Source organism: Lynx rufus, unplaced genomic scaffold (assembly GCF_022079265.1).
Source record: "Lynx rufus isolate CCGP_SWC_20201006 ecotype Redwood Valley unplaced genomic scaffold, mLynRuf1.p SCAF_27, whole genome shotgun sequence".
In the NCBI taxonomy this organism is placed as follows: Eukaryota; Metazoa; Chordata; class Mammalia; order Carnivora; family Felidae; genus Lynx; species Lynx rufus.
The window spans coordinates 1,148,615-1,165,907 of record NW_025814842.1 but is presented as its reverse complement, the minus strand read 5'-3'; the positions used below and the strand labels follow the sequence as shown (position 1 = coordinate 1,165,907).

At 63.6% G+C, this 17,293-nt stretch overlaps 1 protein-coding gene across 7 annotated transcripts; it reads right to left on the bottom strand.

Annotated features, from left to right (window-relative positions):
• Positions 1–1,481: 1,481 nt before the first annotated feature.
• Positions 1,482–13,964, bottom strand: MAFK (MAF bZIP transcription factor K). Of its 7 annotated transcripts, XM_047089189.1 has the most exons (4): positions 8,026–10,177; positions 7,482–7,625; positions 5,810–5,889; positions 1,482–4,025 (listed from the first exon to the last, which is right to left on the bottom strand). In XM_047089189.1, the coding sequence occupies exons 2-4, from the start codon at positions 7,603–7,605 to the stop codon at positions 3,591–3,593; spliced, it is 639 nt and encodes a 212-aa protein (XP_046945145.1). In that variant the 5' UTR covers positions 7,606–7,625; positions 8,026–10,177; the 3' UTR covers positions 1,482–3,590. The 7 variants fall into 7 exon arrangements, with proteins under 7 accessions (XP_046945145.1, XP_046945148.1, XP_046945146.1 ...); XM_047089192.1 differs by lacking the exons at positions 7,482–7,625; positions 8,026–10,177 and adding an exon at positions 13,785–13,964; XM_047089190.1 differs by lacking the exons at positions 7,482–7,625; positions 8,026–10,177 and adding an exon at positions 11,414–13,721.
• Positions 13,965–17,293: the final 3,329 nt, after the last annotated feature.

Genomic DNA, 17,293 nt, shown 5'->3' with positions numbered 1-17,293 from the left:
CACCGGGGGCAGCCTGGTCAGCCTGGCACTTTGGGGTGAGGGGAGTCCACGCTTACCGAGCACCCACCCACCGTAGGACCCGGCCTACGCTTAGTCCTCATGACAGCCACAGGGAAGGTGACGAAGGCCCAGAGAGGTTAAGCCACTTGCCTGAGGTCACAGAGCCGGCAGGAGGCAGAGCAGCCTCCGAAGGGCCAGCTCTCCCACCTGCCCAGCCCCTACAGACACCTCTGCCCAGACCAGACCCCGCGTCTCCTGGACACCCACAGGGGAGCACGGAGCCTCAAGGTCAAAGCCGCTGCACCCCCCTCACCGGCCTCGCCCGCCAGGGGGCAGCTTGGGTGCTCTGGAGGAGGAGCGGAAGGAGGCACGTCTCACCACCTAGGACAGCAGGGCCGGCTTCCGGTTCTGGGCCCCACCGCACAGGGCCAGGAGCGGCCGGCTTATCTAACTCATCCTGGCCTCCGTGCTCTCATGTGGGAAATGGCCCCAACAATCCAACACCAAGGAGGCAGCCTGGAGAGGTGGGTGGCCGGGGCGGGGCAGAGGGGTACCTCTTACTCCCCAGGGGCCCGGAACAGGGCTGGGGTCCGTGCCTCCCCAGCTCATACCCACAAGCTTGCTGTCAGCTGCGGTCACCTGGCCGCCCCAGGGCTCTCGCAGGAGGCACAGGCCGGGCTTCGGGGGCGTCTGGCTTAGCCGTGGGCCACGGTGACCCCGTCGTGCTGGCACACTCGGCCCCCTGCCGAGTTCACAGAAGGGAGCGCTCGGCTGAAAGGGGAGGGAACGGGCCCTCCGTCACTCAGAGGTTAGAGCCAAGGCGCTGGCGCTGAAGCACCCTGCCCACAAGCGATCGCAGGAGCCACCCTGTCAGCTCAGGCAGAGGTGTGGCGGGAGGGCTGGCGGGGCTTGGAGACCCTAAGGCCGCACCCACCAGCCCGCCCTCCTTCGGCGGCTAAGGCTGAGCTCGGACACGTCTACCCCTTGGAGGAACAGTGGGAAGGGAAGACCGGTGAGGAGGGGACAGCGTCCCCAGAGGATGGGCCCTCCACTCCACTTCCTTTAGGCTACCGGGCAGGGCCCCTCGCTGCCCACCCCGGGGAAGGACGTCTCTCTCCCCACCTCCCGTAAGACCTGGCCTGAGACGGGGGCACAGGCCGCCGGGGGGGTGGGAGGGAGCAGCCCCAGCTGGAGAGGGAGGGCTGCCCAAGGGCTGGGGGGCTCCTGGTCTCGGTGGATGGGACCCTCAGGAACGGTGCCCACCATTCAGAAGGCCAGCTGGCCAGCTCTGCCAGCCTGACCCCCTGCACGCACCGTGGCTGACCGGACGGACCCCGGAGCCAAGGAGACCCATCGCAGGGGAGGGCGACCGGGTCGGGGGCTGGGATGTGGGGGGGGGGGGGGGTGCAGCGGCCCAGCACATTCACGGCCCCTGCACTCGAGGACTCGACCCAAAGCACCAATCACAGACCAGGCGGGTCTGAAACCAGAAAACTCTTTATTGCAAAGGTACAAAAGCGTCACAGCAGAGATGTACAGCAATAAATTAGGTGGTGGCCGTGAGGGGACAGGGCAGGCGCAGGGCACATGTCATACGGACAAGGACCACGACGTGGGGTCTCTTCTCAATAATTTATACCATGATAAAAGCAGCACAAAAATAAATATTGAAATGGAACAGCTGAGTGACCAAGGCCAGGAAATGGGAGGCCTTGCCCCCTGGGAGGACAGAGTCTGCCTCCCTCGGGAAGGACCCCGAGTCTGAAGCACAAGAATCAGGAAAACAAACCCAAGGGACAGAGATCCTTGCCTTTTAAATAAAACAAATCCATATATTAAAACGGGGACATGAAATCTCAACGAGCTGAAAGGAAAGGCATGAGAGAATGCTCCGGTCTTCCTTCCCTGGCCCCTGGTCCCCAGGAGCGGGCAGGCGTGGCGAGGTGCCCCGGGCGGTGACAGAAGCCCCCTCTGGGCAGGGGCGGGGTGGGGGGAGGGGGCATGCAGGGCGCCAGCACTCCCGAGGGCAGCGGGCAGCGGCGACAGCCCCCGGCCCCCACCCCCCCTACTCCAACCGCAGCTCTGCTCGATTAGGGATTTACAGTAAAAACAGGAAAAAAGTTACGAAAAATCTGTACGATAAAATGTGTATATAATTTTATATATATATATACTTTTCTCTCTTTTAAATATTTCCCCGTGGTCCTTATTGATATCCAATGTGGATTACCTACCATGGCTATGGTATCGACAGCTTTTTTTTTTTTTTAATTTTTTTTTTACACACCCGGCCTTTTGCTCCGTAAGGATCCGGCACGCCCCAGACCCCTCACCTTCCCCCAGGACAAGGCCAAGGCCGCGGCCGCTCGGCAGTGCTGCCGGAGAGACCCAGACGTCTTCCGTAGGGAGCTCTCCGGGCGTCTGTCCCGCCCAGTCTGCCTCTTCCTGCACAGGGGCCTTGCAGCTCGCTGGGGGTCTCCCTAGGTGGCGGGGGACAGGCCAAGAGGAAGCCGGGAGCCCCAGCGAAGGTCACCGAGGTCATCAGGGGCTCCAAGTGTCAGAAAGAAAGAACAGGTAAAAGTTTCAGGCGAGGAATAAGCACCAAGGTGGCCGCGTCCCCTTGTCCTCTGCACCAACAGACCACCCGGGCGCCCCCAGAAGGCCGGTCCTGGCCCGGTGCCTAGCGTCACCTCCTTGGCCATCACACCCTCCTCACCCTCGGACTCCACCGGTCGCTCTGGCAGCGGGACCACAACCCACTCCCGAGGCCGCCGCCGACTTCCCACCTGCTCGGCGGGGGTAGCTCTGCTTCCGCCCCAGACCCTGCCGGCCCTCCCCGCGCAGGGCTCCCGGCCAGCTCCCCGCTGCGGACCTCCCCGGGGTCGGTCCAACAGAGGGGAGATCCCCGAGTCCTCGTGCAAGTCTGCACGCGTACCCCGGAGGCCCCCAAGGGACCACCCGGACCAACCCGCTCCTCCGAGGCCCCGCGCCGCCGGCCCGCGGGTGTCACGGCAGGCGCGCCCCCAGGCGCGCGCAGTCCTAGAGCAGCCCCCCCTCCCTCCGCCTCGCGGGGCGCGGGCCTCTGGCAGGGCTGAAGCAGGGTCGGGGTGCTGTTCGTCACCGGGGACAAACGGCTCCTCCCCAGGCACCCAGAGCTCAGTCAGGGCAGGGAGGGGGTGCCCGCACCGGCCGCTGGACCACGACAGGCCACTCTCGGGAGGGGTGGCAGACAGAGCCCCTGCCATCCGGGCCACAGGGCCGGCGACCTTCTGAGGACCTTCCCTCCATACGCCCCGACGCCCCCCGGCGCAAGACACGCGCCCCCGGAGACCTTCTGGGGAGCGCCGGCGGGGCCCGGGGGAGGGCCGGCTGTGTGCGTGCGCGTGCGTGCGCGTGCGTGCGGGAAGGCGTGCGGCCCGCGGGCTCGCCAGACCCCATCTGCGGCCGCACCCTCGGCCTCGTCCCCGCCGGGAGTCTGCGCTTCGACTGGGGCGTTAAGGGGTCCGCGCCACGCGGACCCTCCGGCGGGCACCCGGGGGGGCGCCCCCCGCCCGCCCCCCTCCCCCCTCCCCCCTCCCGGCGGCGGGCCACTAGGAGGCGGCCGAGAAGGGCACGGAGGCGGAGGAGACGTCGGCGGACTTGACGATGGTGATGACGCTGGTGGTGGCCACCTTGGTGGGGGCGACGGGCCCGCGGGCCACGGTGCGGGCGAAGGTCTGCAGGGCCTCGTACTTGGAGCGCAGCGCGTCGAGCTCCAGCCTCATGCTGCTGTTCTCCCGCGCCAGCTTCTCCACCTCCTGCTGCAGCTCCACCCGCTGCCGCTCCAGCTCCTCCTTCTGCGTCACGCGCTTGATGCGGCAGCTGGCCGCGTAGCCGCGGTTCTTGAGCGTGCGCCGGCGCTGCTTCAGGCGGGCCACCTCCTCCTTGGTGAGGCCCCGCAGGTGCTGGTTCAGCTCCCGCACCGACATGGACACCAGCTCGTCATCGCTGAGCACCGGGGCGTTCTCGCCCGCCTCCTTCTTGACCTGCGGGGGCCGCGCGGCACGGCGGTCAGCGCGGAGGAGGGGGGTGGCGGGAAGGGCCCCGGAGGGTGGCCCGGCGTCTGCCCCGGGAACGGAGGCCGCGTGGACGAGAGCCTGGTCCCGGGCAGCAGGTACACCCGGAGGCACCCTCTCTGCCCCCCAAGCCGGCCCTCACGCCTCCGTGGGGGCAGGGGGCCTCCCGACGTCACGCACGCTGCAGAACGCGCGTGGCTCCCTGACGGGGATCCCCGCTACGCCTGCCCGTCACCTGGTTACCACCTGCCGTCCAGAACCTGCGAGGCTGTGGCCCACCCGTGCGCAGCCCTCGGTGAGTCTCCAGTGCCTGGTGCGGGGGCCGACGCAGGCAGGTGGGGGGGGGGGGAACCCAGGCAGGTGTGCGGGGGGGACCCAGGCAGGTGAGTGAGGTGGGGGGGGGGGACCCAGGAAGGTGAAAGGGGGAACCCAGGCAGGTGTCCAGGACCGATGCAGGCAGGTGAGCGGGGGGACCCGGGCAGGTGAGTTAGGTGGGGGGGGGGGGGCCAGGAAGGTGAGCGGGGTTGACCCAGGCAGGTGAGCAGGGGTGACCCAGGCAGGTGTGCGGGGCCGACACAGGCAGGTGAGCGGGGAACCCAGGCAGGTGTGCGGGGCCGATGCAGGCAGGTGAGCGGGGGGACCCAGGCAGGTGAGTGAGGTGGGGGGGGAACCCAGGTAGGTGTGCGGGGGGGGACCCAGGAAGGTGAAAGGGGGAACCCAGGCAGGTGTCCAGGACCGATGCAGGCAGGTGAGTGGGGGGACCCGGGCAGGTGAGTTGGGGGGGGGGGGCCAGGAAGGTGAGCGGGGTTGACCCAGGCAGGTGAGCGGGGGGACCCAGGCAGGTGAGTGAGGTGGGGGGGGGACCCAGGAAGGTGAAAGGGGGAACCCAGGCAGGTGTCCAGGACCGATGCAGGCAGGTGAGTGGGGGGACCCGGGCAGGTGAGTTGGGGGGGGGGGCCAGGAAGGTGAGCGGGGTTGACCCAGGCAGGTGAGCAGGGGTGACCCAGGCAGGTGTGCGGGGCCGACACAGTCAGGTGAGCGGGGAATCCAGGCAGGTGAGCGGGGGGACCCAGGCAGGTGAGTGAGGTGGGGGGGGGACCCAGGAAGGTGAATGGGGGCGACCCAGGCAGGTGAGCGGGGTCCACCCAGGCAGGTGAGCCGCAGGGAGGCACAGCGGCCTGTCCTTCCGCACCCCTCGGACAAAGTGGGGCCTCGGAAGGGGCTTCGACGTGCATGGCCCACGAATGCACGGAGGTCCCCTGTCCCGCCAGACCCAGTTCTGTTCCCAAGACGAGATAGCTGACCCGGGAGCCCACGCCAGCCTCAGAAGCTGGGAGGGCCCGGGGAGGCAGCACGCTGGGCCTGGTCGGAGCCGGGCCCGCGAGCAGGAGTGCCGAGGTTGACACGCGCCCTGCCGGTGGCACTGCGGGACGGAGGCCACGCTGCCCACCCCTGGGGGCCGGGGATGAGCGTGTCCTAGCAGGCAGGGACCCACACCTGCCACTCCCTCCCAAGGAGGCCATCCCCGTGGACGCCAGGGCCCACGTCTCCTGAGGCCACAACCCCCAATCCTGTCCCCAGCTCCCTGGCACGGCTCTGCTGGCCAACAGCCCCCACCCGACTGCAGGGGACAGGGCCTCCCTCTTCACACTCAGGGCAGTCCTGGGAAAGAGGGGCTGCTGGGGCCGGAACGGACCTTTCCCAAGCCTGAGCCCGAGGCAGAAACGGGGTCTGCCCACCCCCACCCCACTTACCTTTAATGCCTTGTTTGGTTTGGGATTAGTCGTCATAACCTGGGCACAGTCACCCGAACAGAAGGGCTTGGAAACTGGATCTAGAAAATCAGACAAGAAACAGAAATGAGCGAGGTGAGGTTCTGGCCAGGCTGGGGACGGGGCCGGCTGCCGTCGCACGTGACCTGAAGCGGGGACGTCCCCACCACAGAGACGCTCCAAGGAGGCTCGGCTCCTCGGTCCACGTCCCCCCGAAAACAAGACAGGAGGCAGCCGGGGCATCAGCCCACGAAGCAACCCAGACCCACCCCGGCCCCCACGCTGGCAGCCACCCGCCTGGGGGGCACCAGGCCCGGGCGGCCACTGCCTCCCGTCCGACTCCCCCTCTGAGCTGAGCCGCTCGCACCCTCGAGGCACGGGACGCCACGTTGAAGGGCCAGAGCGCACGGACCCAGAGCCCCCTCCCGAGAACGGCCTCACCCGGCACACGAGGAGCACCGCCGGCCCCCAGGACGGCACCCTGCCCGGGCAAGAGCCCCCGTGACTCCTGACCTCGCCTGGCTCCAGAGAGGAAGGGCCCCTTTGGGGAGCCCCTGCGTTTGCCCAGCACGCCCCCAGGGACGGGTGCAGCCCCACCCTCCCTAGCACACCTACCTCCGCAAAGGGCACTGCAGCTGTGACATCACCACCCCCGCCTAGGCTGCCCCACAGCCCTGACCTGAGGCCCGCAGGATCCGGGAGGTAGGGGCCGCCACTGCGCGAGCTCACCGGCTGTCTGGCGGGAGCCGTCCCCGCCGCCCGCCAGCACCCCCCCTCCCCGCCGCTGCCCGCCCTTCTGGTTTTGGCGTCTGCATTGTGTCACACATTCTAATCATTCATGAAAAAGCCAGCCAAAGCATCCCAAGCATGATTCCCCTCTGATAGTTGCCATGGCGACCTTGGGAAGTAGCCAGCCCCTGATGGTCGTCATGGAAACAGAGAAGCCCACAGCAACAATGGCTTTGGGCAGGCCGGTGCAGACATCACAGGTTGTGGGACAGTAAACAAACCAGTGTGCCCCGGCGGCTGGGGTGGGGGGCGGGAGGGCCCGGGCTCTAGACGTGCTGGCACATTCTGTAGCTGGCTTAGGAACCGGGGTCCACGTTCCAAACGCCAGGCAAGGTGAACTGAGCAGAGAGAACATCAGAAAACGCACGGGGGAAGGGGGGGGACCCGGGCCCCAGAGACGGAGCCGCACCAAAGCCTTCACCCTGGGGGTGAGTGGGGCTCGGGTGGACGGTCTCCACCCCTCCTTCGCCCACAGCCCCAGGACCCTTGCTACGGCACAGCCTAGACGCCACCCGCCCGCAACAGCCCACCTGCCTCCCAGGTCTCAGCACCCGGGCCACCGAACCCCCTGGTTCACCGTGGCCTCTGGCAACACGGCCGCTGTCCCAGGCACTGACGACGGATGATGGAGAGCAGGACAGCAGCAGGGCCGGGGCCAGGTGCACCCTCAGGAGGCTTCTGGCTCCTCCGCGCCACCCACGCACGCGCGGGAGGCAGACGCACTACAGCGTGGGGTGACCCCAGCGGGAAGACAGGAGCTGCTTCCTGACAGCGGCCTGACCCCCAGCATCTGCAGGGGCACGGCGGGCCCGCTGAGTGCCCCTCCCTCCAGGTCCCGGGGTCAAAGCCATGGTAGAGAAGCCACCTGGAGGGCCAGCAGGAGCCAGGCGGCGGGGAGAGCCATGAGAAACTTTTCCACGGGAGCAGGGGGGTGGCCGGGTGTCATTCCAGCACACGTCAGCGCACAAGGGCCTGGGCCGCCAGGGCATAGCTGTGTGGTGAGTCACGCCTGTTTACAGAGCGAGGAGCTCACATTCCCACAGACCCAAGGCCCTCCCACCCTGCACGGACCGCCCAGCCCGCCCGGCCCCAGCGGAGGAGGGACCTCCGCTCAGACCCCTACCAGACAGGGGTTTCTGTGCCTCACCACCCCCCCCCACCCCGCCCATGACGGGCCAGCTCAGCCAGGACCCCGGGCCACAGCGCTGCGTTCAGGGCAGGGACGCCCCGCCCCCTCTGGGGACCTGCCCTCCGTGACAGCGCCGGGCGGGGAGGCCCAGGTAAGCAGGAGGTACACAGGACTGGGCTCCGCGTCCTCCCCTCCACACAGACCTACGAGGGTCGGCTGGCAGGTCTGCAAGGTCAAGGTCACCTGGGGAAAGCCCTAAGTCCACCAGCTCTGAACCCACCTTGCCCAGCTGCCTGGCCTTCTGCGGGCAGGACACAGACAAGAGCCCGGGCAGAGACGGGAGAAGCGGGACCCCCGGGCCGGCCTGGGCTCCAAGCGAGGAGGGATGCCTCTCTGCGGGAGGGCGCCACGAGGGGGTCTGACCTCCGGGGACTTCCTGCAGTTCTCAGACCTTCTGTCCAACAAGAACAACGTGAGGCCTGAGAGAACAGGAGTAAACGTAGACACGAACCTGGAGAAAAAGCCAGCAAAGCTCTTCTCTCTGTCGGCCTTACGCTCTTCCTCTGGAAATGAGAGCATCAGAACCAGGGGCCCCAGGTTCTGTCCACCTCGCAAAGGCCTCGGCGGAGCCGAGCAGGTGACTCAAGGAGACGCCCTGACTGGGGGGGGGGCTTCCCTCTCAACCCCCAGGGCTCCGGGGGCCTGGACCGGCACCCTCCAGAAGCCAGAGACCCTGGGCCAGGTGAGCAAGCCCCAGGCAGGAGCAGACACTGCCCCACGGCCCCGCGCTCGAAGACACGACCCCCACAGCCTCGGGCGGACCAGGTCTTGGCTCCTGCCCCATGTTCAGGCACCCGCCCCGCAGGAAGTCTCCGCCGGCTGACGAGAAACAGGAGTGTCCTCCCGCCTCGAGAGGCGGTGCGCAGACCTGGGCTGCAGGTTCAGGGGCCGGGCTCCAGGAGCGCAGGGTTGGCCCCGGCTGCCCTTCCTGCGAGATCTCAGTACCCGGACAGTAAGGGCATGAGGGCTCACCTCTACCCAAGCCACACGAGGTACACGCAGTAGTGACCCGAGGTCGCTTCCTGCACGAAAGGCAAAAACCCGGCAGCTTCTGGAAACAGGCTCAGAGAGAAGTTTGGCGCTTGTGACGGTGTGTAAAACAAAGGATTTTAAAACAACTGCCCTAAAACGCGTATTTATAAACCGCTGCACCTCAGGCCACCTCCACGGCCACCAGAGTGCACACAGGAAGAACTGTGTCCTGAGACTCGGGGGGAACCCAGCCGGGGTGAGAGGCCACAGCCTGAGAGGCAGGTGCACCAGCCACTCGGCCTCCCTCCCCTCCCGCCGCAGGCCGGACGCCGCGTCGCCGTGTAAGAAATCACCCACCCTGCCCCCGGCAGCTTCACGAGGGGTCGCTCCGGGGATCGGGCCCCACAACCATCGGTCACGGCAACGCCAGCCGGGCCGTGCACGCAGCCCGCGCTCTCCGCCGGCTCTTCTGAACTCTGGTCAAGTCGCGGGAGCGGCTCAGTGGCCGGAGCCGGTGGGGGGGTGGGCCTCCTCCGTGCCCGCCTGCCTGTCCGTCCACCCAGTGAGAGCACGGACAGTCTCCCACAGCCCTCCAGAACCTTCTGGTCAAGAAAGTCTGCGCGGTCAGCACTTCTAACTTGGAACACCTTTCAGGCGACCACTTCCCCAACTAAAGAGATCGGTTTTCAACCCAACGCCAGAAATTCGCTCTGACGCGCCCCTACGTGAGGTTAAGGCAGAGACCGCTCTAAAAGACATGTGCCAGCAGCCCGGACCGGGCCCGGCTCTGGGGACAGCACCGTTGAGAGTAAGTGAGGGAGCCGGTGCCGGCCCACGAACAACGGGACCGCCCTTCCAGAGGCCAGGATCTCACCCCCTCTACCCCCCCAGCAAACGTGTACCGCTCGCCCGTCGTCTGACGCAGCTCATCTGGGGCGACTCACGGCCCCGGATCATCCCCGCTGTGCTCCGGCCTTCGCGGGGCTGGACCCAGGCTCGGGGCCCGGGGGGGACGCTTTCCCCACCGGTAAAGCCAGGTGGCTGACGGCAGCAATGGCCGCAGCCAAACGGCCCTGGGTCTAGACGGTGTGGCGGAAAAGGGGGTTTAGAGTGTCACGGGGCTCTTAGGTCGGTTAGACTAGACGGGGAGCTTCACGTGCACAGGAAGCCACAGCTCCGGCACCTAGCAGGGGGGGTCTCAGAAAACACCTGTTCCCGCTCGGTGTGGAGTGAGGGCGCCCACCGCTCCACGGCCGGCTGCACCCGGCCCTCCCAGACGACTGTTCCACGCCGGCTCTCCCAGGCCTCCCAGGGCGGCGGGTCCAGGGAGAGGGAGGGGGCAGGGGGCAAACAGGCAGGGAGGAAAGGGGCTCCGTCCTGGAGCACGTCTGCGCTCCCCCGATGGGTGCAAACCCCAAAGGCGCAAGCCACGCTGACGTGACCGCCTCTGTCCCGGGGGTGCCGAGCGCCCCTCCTGCCAGCGCCACAGGACGCACCTGCCCCGCGAGCAAAGGTCAGCACGGCCAGCGCGCCCCATTCGCTGACGCCTCACCCGACCGAAGACGGGCCCCAGGAGGACCGGGAGGGCTTCCACGCCCCGCCCACCCCAGACACTGGGTGTCCGTGTCCCATCCGGCTCCCTCGACGTGGGGGTGCGTCCTGCCGCTCCTCGCCGGGCCCCCCACCAGCCCGGCCCACACCCAGCCTGCAGGCCGGCCCTGGCCGGCCGCCCTCCGGCAAGACACGACTGTCTGCCTGGCTCGGAGGACGTCTGGTCACCTTGTGTTTGCGGTTCGAGGAAGCTGTGTCATCCTGGCTCTGTCCAGAGGTGACTCAGGCGGCTGCCAGGCTGACAGCGGGCCGAGCGCCTCACCTCCCCGGCCACGCCCTGGCCCCCCACTCCTCTGGCCCCCCTCTGGGTGGTCCTTCTGTCTCTAAGCTCCCTCTGGGGGTCTGTTCGCTCCACAGCTGCCCAGGGGTCCCACCAGCCCCCCACCTCCACGTGCAGCCAGGCCGAGACAGCTTGCGTGTTGACAGACCCCAGAGACGTGTCCTGCCCTCACACCCGCCCTCCTCCTGTGTCTCCAGCTCAAGTGATGACCCATCACGCCGTTCACGCAGCAGTCGCCCCCAAGACCTTGTCCCTCCTTCCGTGGCCACCTGCTGAGCCGGGCCTGCTGGACTTGGCCCTCCAGGACTCCCCGGCTCAGGCCCCAGCCTCTTCCGTCTGGACCTCGGTCCCTCAAACGCAGCGCCTCAAGGTGGTAGAAAAACCCCCTGCCTGAACCCCCTCCCGAGCCCCTCACTGCCTGGACCACCTGTTGCGTCCCAAGCCTCCCCCTCCGTCTGTGCTGGGCTCCCACCCTCCTTCCCCAGCCCTTGCTTCACCGAAGCCCCCTCCTGCTCTCCCCGTGGTAGGCGGACACCCTCTCCTGAGCCTCCATCGAGGGCCGTGCCCAAAACTTGGTCCTGATCTTTCCGTCCAAGGCTCGCTTCCCTTGCTGGATGGAGGGCGGGGGACATTCTCACCTACACCTGCTCCCCGGACCCCCTGGCGAGTGAAAGGCACGCTGCCTGGGGACGTGCGTCAGCACCGCACCCGAGGGCAGCGGGGTCTGGGCGCCCCACCTCAATACCTCTCCAGCTTCCCCTCATCCAGGGCAGCCGACAGGCAGCGCAGAAAAGCAGGCAGGGTGCCACCCCAGACCCCGGATGTCAGACTCCGCGGCCGCAGGCCAGGTACCGAGGCCTCGGGCTTGGTGTCCTTGGGTAAAATGGGGTGGGGGTGGGGGGTACGTGTATGACATGATCCCTACATTCGTTTCTACCCGTTCTGAAGTTCTATGATTTGAAGACAACACTTTCAATTTCCTGAAACTGCAAGAAAGAGGAAACATGACTGACAAAAAGCAAAAGTAAACACGGGAGCAGCGCATCTTCCATGAGCAGGGAGCAGGGAGGCGGGGAGCAGAGGGGAGGGTGAGTCACTGTTTACTGCTCCGAGGAACAGCCACACAGAGAACGCTCGCAGCTGCCCGGGTTCCATTTCCCGTGTGGACTGGACCCTAAGCCAGAAAGTCCACTCCAGAAACCTTTAGACTCGGGAACAGCCAGGACGCGGGCAGGACTCGTCCGCCGCCTGAGATGGTAAACAGACTCTCAGCTACCGGAGCCCCGAGAGGGACAGCGCGGTGGACAGGGGCGCGGAGAACGTCCGGAAAGCGGCCTCGCTCAGCACAGCCCGGGCGCTGGAGATGGGGCTGGAACGCAGCGAGCCCCAGAACCAACTTCCCCGAGGAGCCCCGATTCAACTCCCATTTTTAGCAACCACCTTGAAAGTGAGTGAAGCTGAACTTGGAACGCGTCCCTTAAAGTCCAGCTCCGTTCAAGCGCGGAAGGCAAGTGCGCTCCGGAGAGAAGACTTGCTTTGTGTTTTCGAGTTAGTAAACTTCATTTTGGAACCAGGAGAGATCCCCTCGTTAAGTTCTCAAAGCAGACCCCCTCTAAGGAGCTCAAACTCAAGCATTCCCACTGGTTTGCCCTGGGGAGGGAAGTCCTCCGGAGGTGTCAGCTACCCGCAAAGCGCAAAGCAAAGCGAGAGAGGCTGGCAAGTGAGTCTCACCTACCTGCACAGCCCACCGTCAGCTTCCGGACCCCTCCCACCTGCTTAGACGGACGCTCTTTAAAGAGCCCAGCCCCAGAAGGCGGCAGATCGGAGACGGCCCGGCACGCGGCTGCGCTTTATCAAGATACCTGTGCGGTGAGGGCTGTAAGGGCAAATCCTCACCGAGGCCAATAAGGGAGAAGGGGCAGGGAGAAGGGACACCCAAGCCACACTTGCGGGAACCCACTGACTCTATCTCTGTGTGGGGCGTGGGTGTTCGAGACCAGGGAGCTTCCCGGGCCGGCACCTGGTGAGGGAAGGTGGCGGGATCTTCCACACTGACAATTCATTTGGCAGGGGAGCACTTCTGCCCCCGCCACGAGAGCGGCGCGACAGGTAAACAGCAGCATAATCATTAACACAGCTCGGAGAGCAGGAACTTCCAGCGGCCCCAAACACCAACTCCACCAATGTGGAGTCTTTGTCAAGAGACGCCACAACACGTGGCGAGGAGCAGTACGATCAGAGACAGCAGGCAGAGCGGTTTCTTTTACCTAAGGGAGACCTAGGTGGAGAGAGACACGTTTCCTGTACCCTCCCCAGGCTCCCGGAAAGGTGTGCGGAAGCCGGCACCCTGGCACACTGTGTCCCGAACGCGGCAGGATCACAGAGGAAGCCGCGGCCCGACTTAGAGGAGATGGAGCCCCCCACTCACCGATGAGAAAACTGAGAACCACGGGGCTCGGGAGAAGGGACACGTTCGCCCTGGCCCCCTCCCCACCCAAAGCTTCCACATCAGGGCCTCCCTCCGGGGAACCCCTGGCAGGTCAGCTGCTCGGAACGTGACATCGGTCATGAGTCCCCTTCTCCTTGCCCTCCCGCCCCCTCCCCCGGAGCGCGGGTGGAAGCCACCGCCGGGCAGGGCAGCACCGGCCGAGCCGGCGGAAGCACCCAGGTGGACGCGGCCGGGTGGGCCCTGCGCGACCACGCGCTCCCCTGCACGTGGCCGTGTATTTTCGCCCCCGCCTTCCCGCCTCGCAGCGGACCTCCGCGGGCTAGAGGCGAAGCAGGTGGGGAGGGCAGGGCAGGGGCGCCGGGCCCGCGGGAACGTCCGGGCTCCCTAGGCCGCCCCCCCGGGGTGGAGGGGGGGGGCACCGCCTCCGGCTCGGACAAGCGGCGGGCGGGGGGCGGGGGCGCGCTCCCGGGCCCGAGAAAGAAAAGCCCCGGCCCGCGCGGCGCGCTCGCGGTTGGGCACCTGACGGCAGGTGCGCGGGCCGGGGTCTCGGGGTCCCGCCCAACTTCGCCGCGGGTCCGAGGCGCCGGTGACTCAGCGGCGCGCGGCCCCGACCCGCCCCCGCCCCGGCCCCCGGCCCCCGGCCCGGCCCGACGCGGCCGCTCCTCACCTGGCGTCGCGCGGGGGGGCGCGGGCGCGCGGCGGCTCCTCGCGGGCACGCGCTCTCCTCGCGCTCGCGCTCACTCTCGCGCTTCCTCTCGGCCGCCGCCTCGGCCGCGCGCTGGGGCTCCGACTTCGCGAAGAACAACAAGTCCCCCCCGCCGCCCGCCGCCAGCCCGCCCGCCCGGCTCCCCAGCATCTGACACCGCTTCCGGGATCGGCGTCGGCGCGCGTCACGCCGCCCCGCCCACCGCGCGCCGCCGCCCGGCCCGCCCGCCCGCGGCCCCGCCCACCGCGCGCCGCCGCCGCCGCCGCCGCCGCCGCCCGGCCCGACCCCCGGCCCCGCCCATGGTTAGGCCCCGCCCCTAGGCCCCGCCCCTCGTCCGCCGCTGCCCCGCGCGCCACCCGAGTCGCTGTTCCGGATCCCGCAGTGTTGTGGCTGCGGGAGCCGCCGGCTCGCCGCCCCCGCGCCTGCACCTGTGCCCGCAGGTGTCGTGCGCCCCGCGTAGTGACAGTCCTCCGGCTGAGGAAGCCTGCCCGGGAGCGCCCCTGTTGCCCACAACGGCGCTCCCTGGCCTCGTTGCCCTTCTCCCTGAGCACCTACTTCCCAGGTGGCCGGGCGCGCGGGCCCTCTGCCCCATCAGAGCCCTCGGGAGACAAAGGGAGTCGAGCTGGAGTAGGCTCGCTCTCCGAGGACGGGGCGCTCGACGCTAGGGCCAGCCTCAGGGTCGCGGTGTCTATCACAGGAGATGAGTGAATGCATCACAGTGCCCACCACCCTGTCCGAGGGCAAGCAGGCCCTGCAAATGAGGGAAGGGCACCTGGCATTGCCTCCACCCCGGGCCTTAGACATCCCCAGGAATTTCTCTTTGGATAAGGAGGATTCTTCTCCATTATAGGAAAGACAGCAAGGTGAAATGGTGATAAATGGCTTTGACCTACGTCCCCTGTGAAAGTCTCAGAAACTCAGGAGCCTGGGGAACGGTGCCCAGCTGAAGCCCCAGCTCATGGTTGCAGTGGGGAAACAGGCCCAGCAAAGGCAGGCACGGAAGGATGTTCTGGCCTCAGATCAGGGCCCGGCTCCTCCAGGAGAGAGCAGCCTGGTCCTGTCCCAGGTGGAGGACAGAGCTGGAGAGAGGACCCCACTGTCAAAATCCAAAACAAACAGAGACCAACCTTGCAAACTCCCTGAACAGACACCACCAGTTTGGTCATACCAACGAAGCTGAAGGTAGCGGATTTTGCAAGGCTAAGTTGACCCAAGTCATTTCTTGCTGTGCCTCTGAAAATCAGAAGCAAAGCTTACTCTCTTTTCCGAGGTTGATGTGAAACGGCCACTAGCCAATTCCATCGCTTAGGAAAATTCTGATATGAAAACCAATCCCTGTGGAGAATGAACACTGTGCTTTCTCACCATAGAAGCTGCTCTTTAAGGACACCCCCCTGAGCCCCATTCCGTGTTTTGGTTTGAGTGTTCCCGGCTTTGCCAACCATCTTTTTGGCGTATACACAACAAACTCAATCATGACGGCTTTGGCCATTCGTTGGTTTTATTTACTTCTGTTACATAGGGACTTTTGACGTTTCATGGTGTCAGAAGTGGGATTCAAACAAAAGACAGCCCCCCCACCCCACACACAGACCCCGAGGCTGCTGAGCAAACAGACCCTGGCACCCACAGAGCCCACTGAGCTCACCACTTTCTTGTTGACCCTGAAGAGTGAAGGTGAGTCTCTCGAATCTGAGCTCTCTCTCTTAGGTTCTAAGCTGCCCAACTTTATTGTGCATGCCTGCTCAGATGGCCAGTGTTTGTGTGCAAGACTCTCTATTTGCATCCTGTAAGGACCCTTTTGGAGCTGTGTTTTGGAGTCATTTTGTCCTTTAGCAGCTTCTGTTTGCCAATCAAAGAATGCATTCCATTTTCTCTCTCTTGTTTTTGAATAAGGTATGAAGGAGATGGGTTTTTGTTGTTATTGTTTTGTTTTTTTTTTTTTGGTTTTGGTTTTTCTTTTTTTTGGGGGGGGGGGGTAAGGGAGAAAGGAAGTGATTTTGTCTTGAATTAAAATGATTGTTCCAGACTAAGAAGGGAAAAAGATAGGACAAGATCTAAATGGTTAAAGAATGTTGCAGGTTTGTGGAAAGAGATCTTGAAAAAGGAATTTAATGTGAAGTCAAGCTAAGATTGGAATGGATTTATTTAACTTAAAAAAAAAAAAAGGATTTTAGGAGAGCCTGGCTGGCTCAATCAATGGAGCATGCCACTCTTGATCTCGGGGTTGTGAGTTCAAGCCCTGTGTTGAGCGTGGAACCTACTTAAAATTAAAAAAAAGGGGGGGGGCGCCTGGGTGGCTCAGTTGGTTAAGCGTCTGACTTCAGCTCAGGTCACGATCTCGCGGTCTATGAGTTCGGGCTCTGGGCTGATGGCTCAGAGCCTGGAGCCTGCTTCCAATTCTGTGTCTCCCTCTCTCTCTGCCCCTCCCCCGTTCATGCTCTGTCTCTCTCTGTCTCAAAAATAAATAAACGTTTTAAAAAAAATTTTTTTTTAAAGAATTTTAATATCAAGAGTACATGGTACAAAATTAGAATTTGGTTTCTGCTGTTAAAATCACAACAATTTTTTTTAGATTATCAGTCTGCCCCTAACAAGAAATTGTAAACAAAGGTGTTTCTGTACTTTTAATGTATTTTGCCTGCAAAGCAAAGATTCTGTATTTTATGAAAATAATTTCATGTGCTTTGTCCTTACCAAGTCTTGGATTAGGTAGGAAAATAACTGAGTCCTCTGTATTAAAAGAACTGAGTTTCATTTTTGCAACTCTGTAACTTTCTGTACCTGCCTCTGAAATTTTAATTGTCACTTGGTAGGAATGAATAACTAAGTACTTTACTGTTTTCACAGTGAACTCTGATCCTGTTTGATCACGTGTTTTAAACCTTTGGATATTTTTGACAAATTTCTCACATATCAAATTCTAAATGAAGTCCTTTTGACCCCAAACTAACTTTGGGATTTTAAAAAGGATCCCTAGACTATCTCAAAAGATTTGTTCCCTCTCCTTATAAAAGAGATGCTGAACAAATTATGTTTTGTTACATTCCATGGGAAGCATTGTCAAATAAAAAATGAAGTCTTTAGCTGGTATCTGTACAAATATATGTTAGTAATATAAGCATTCCAGAATTTGTATGAAATTCTTAAAGTCTGACATGTCTTGCTATAATGTTATCAGTCATAATTCAGGTTATTGTTTTAAAATGTATGTCACATAAAAGAACCAAATTTCTGGGGCTTCTGGGTGGCTCAGTCGGTTGAGTATCCAACTTCAGCTCAGGTCATGATCTCAGAGTTCGTGAGTTCGAGCCCCACATCAGGCTCTGTGCTGACCTGCTTCAGATTCTGGGTCTCCCTCTCTCTCTGCCCCTCCCCTGCTTGCTCTTTCTCTCTCTCTCTTTGTCTCTCTCAAAAATGAACATAAAATTTTTTTTAAATAAGAACCAAATTTCCTTGTCAAAGGCATT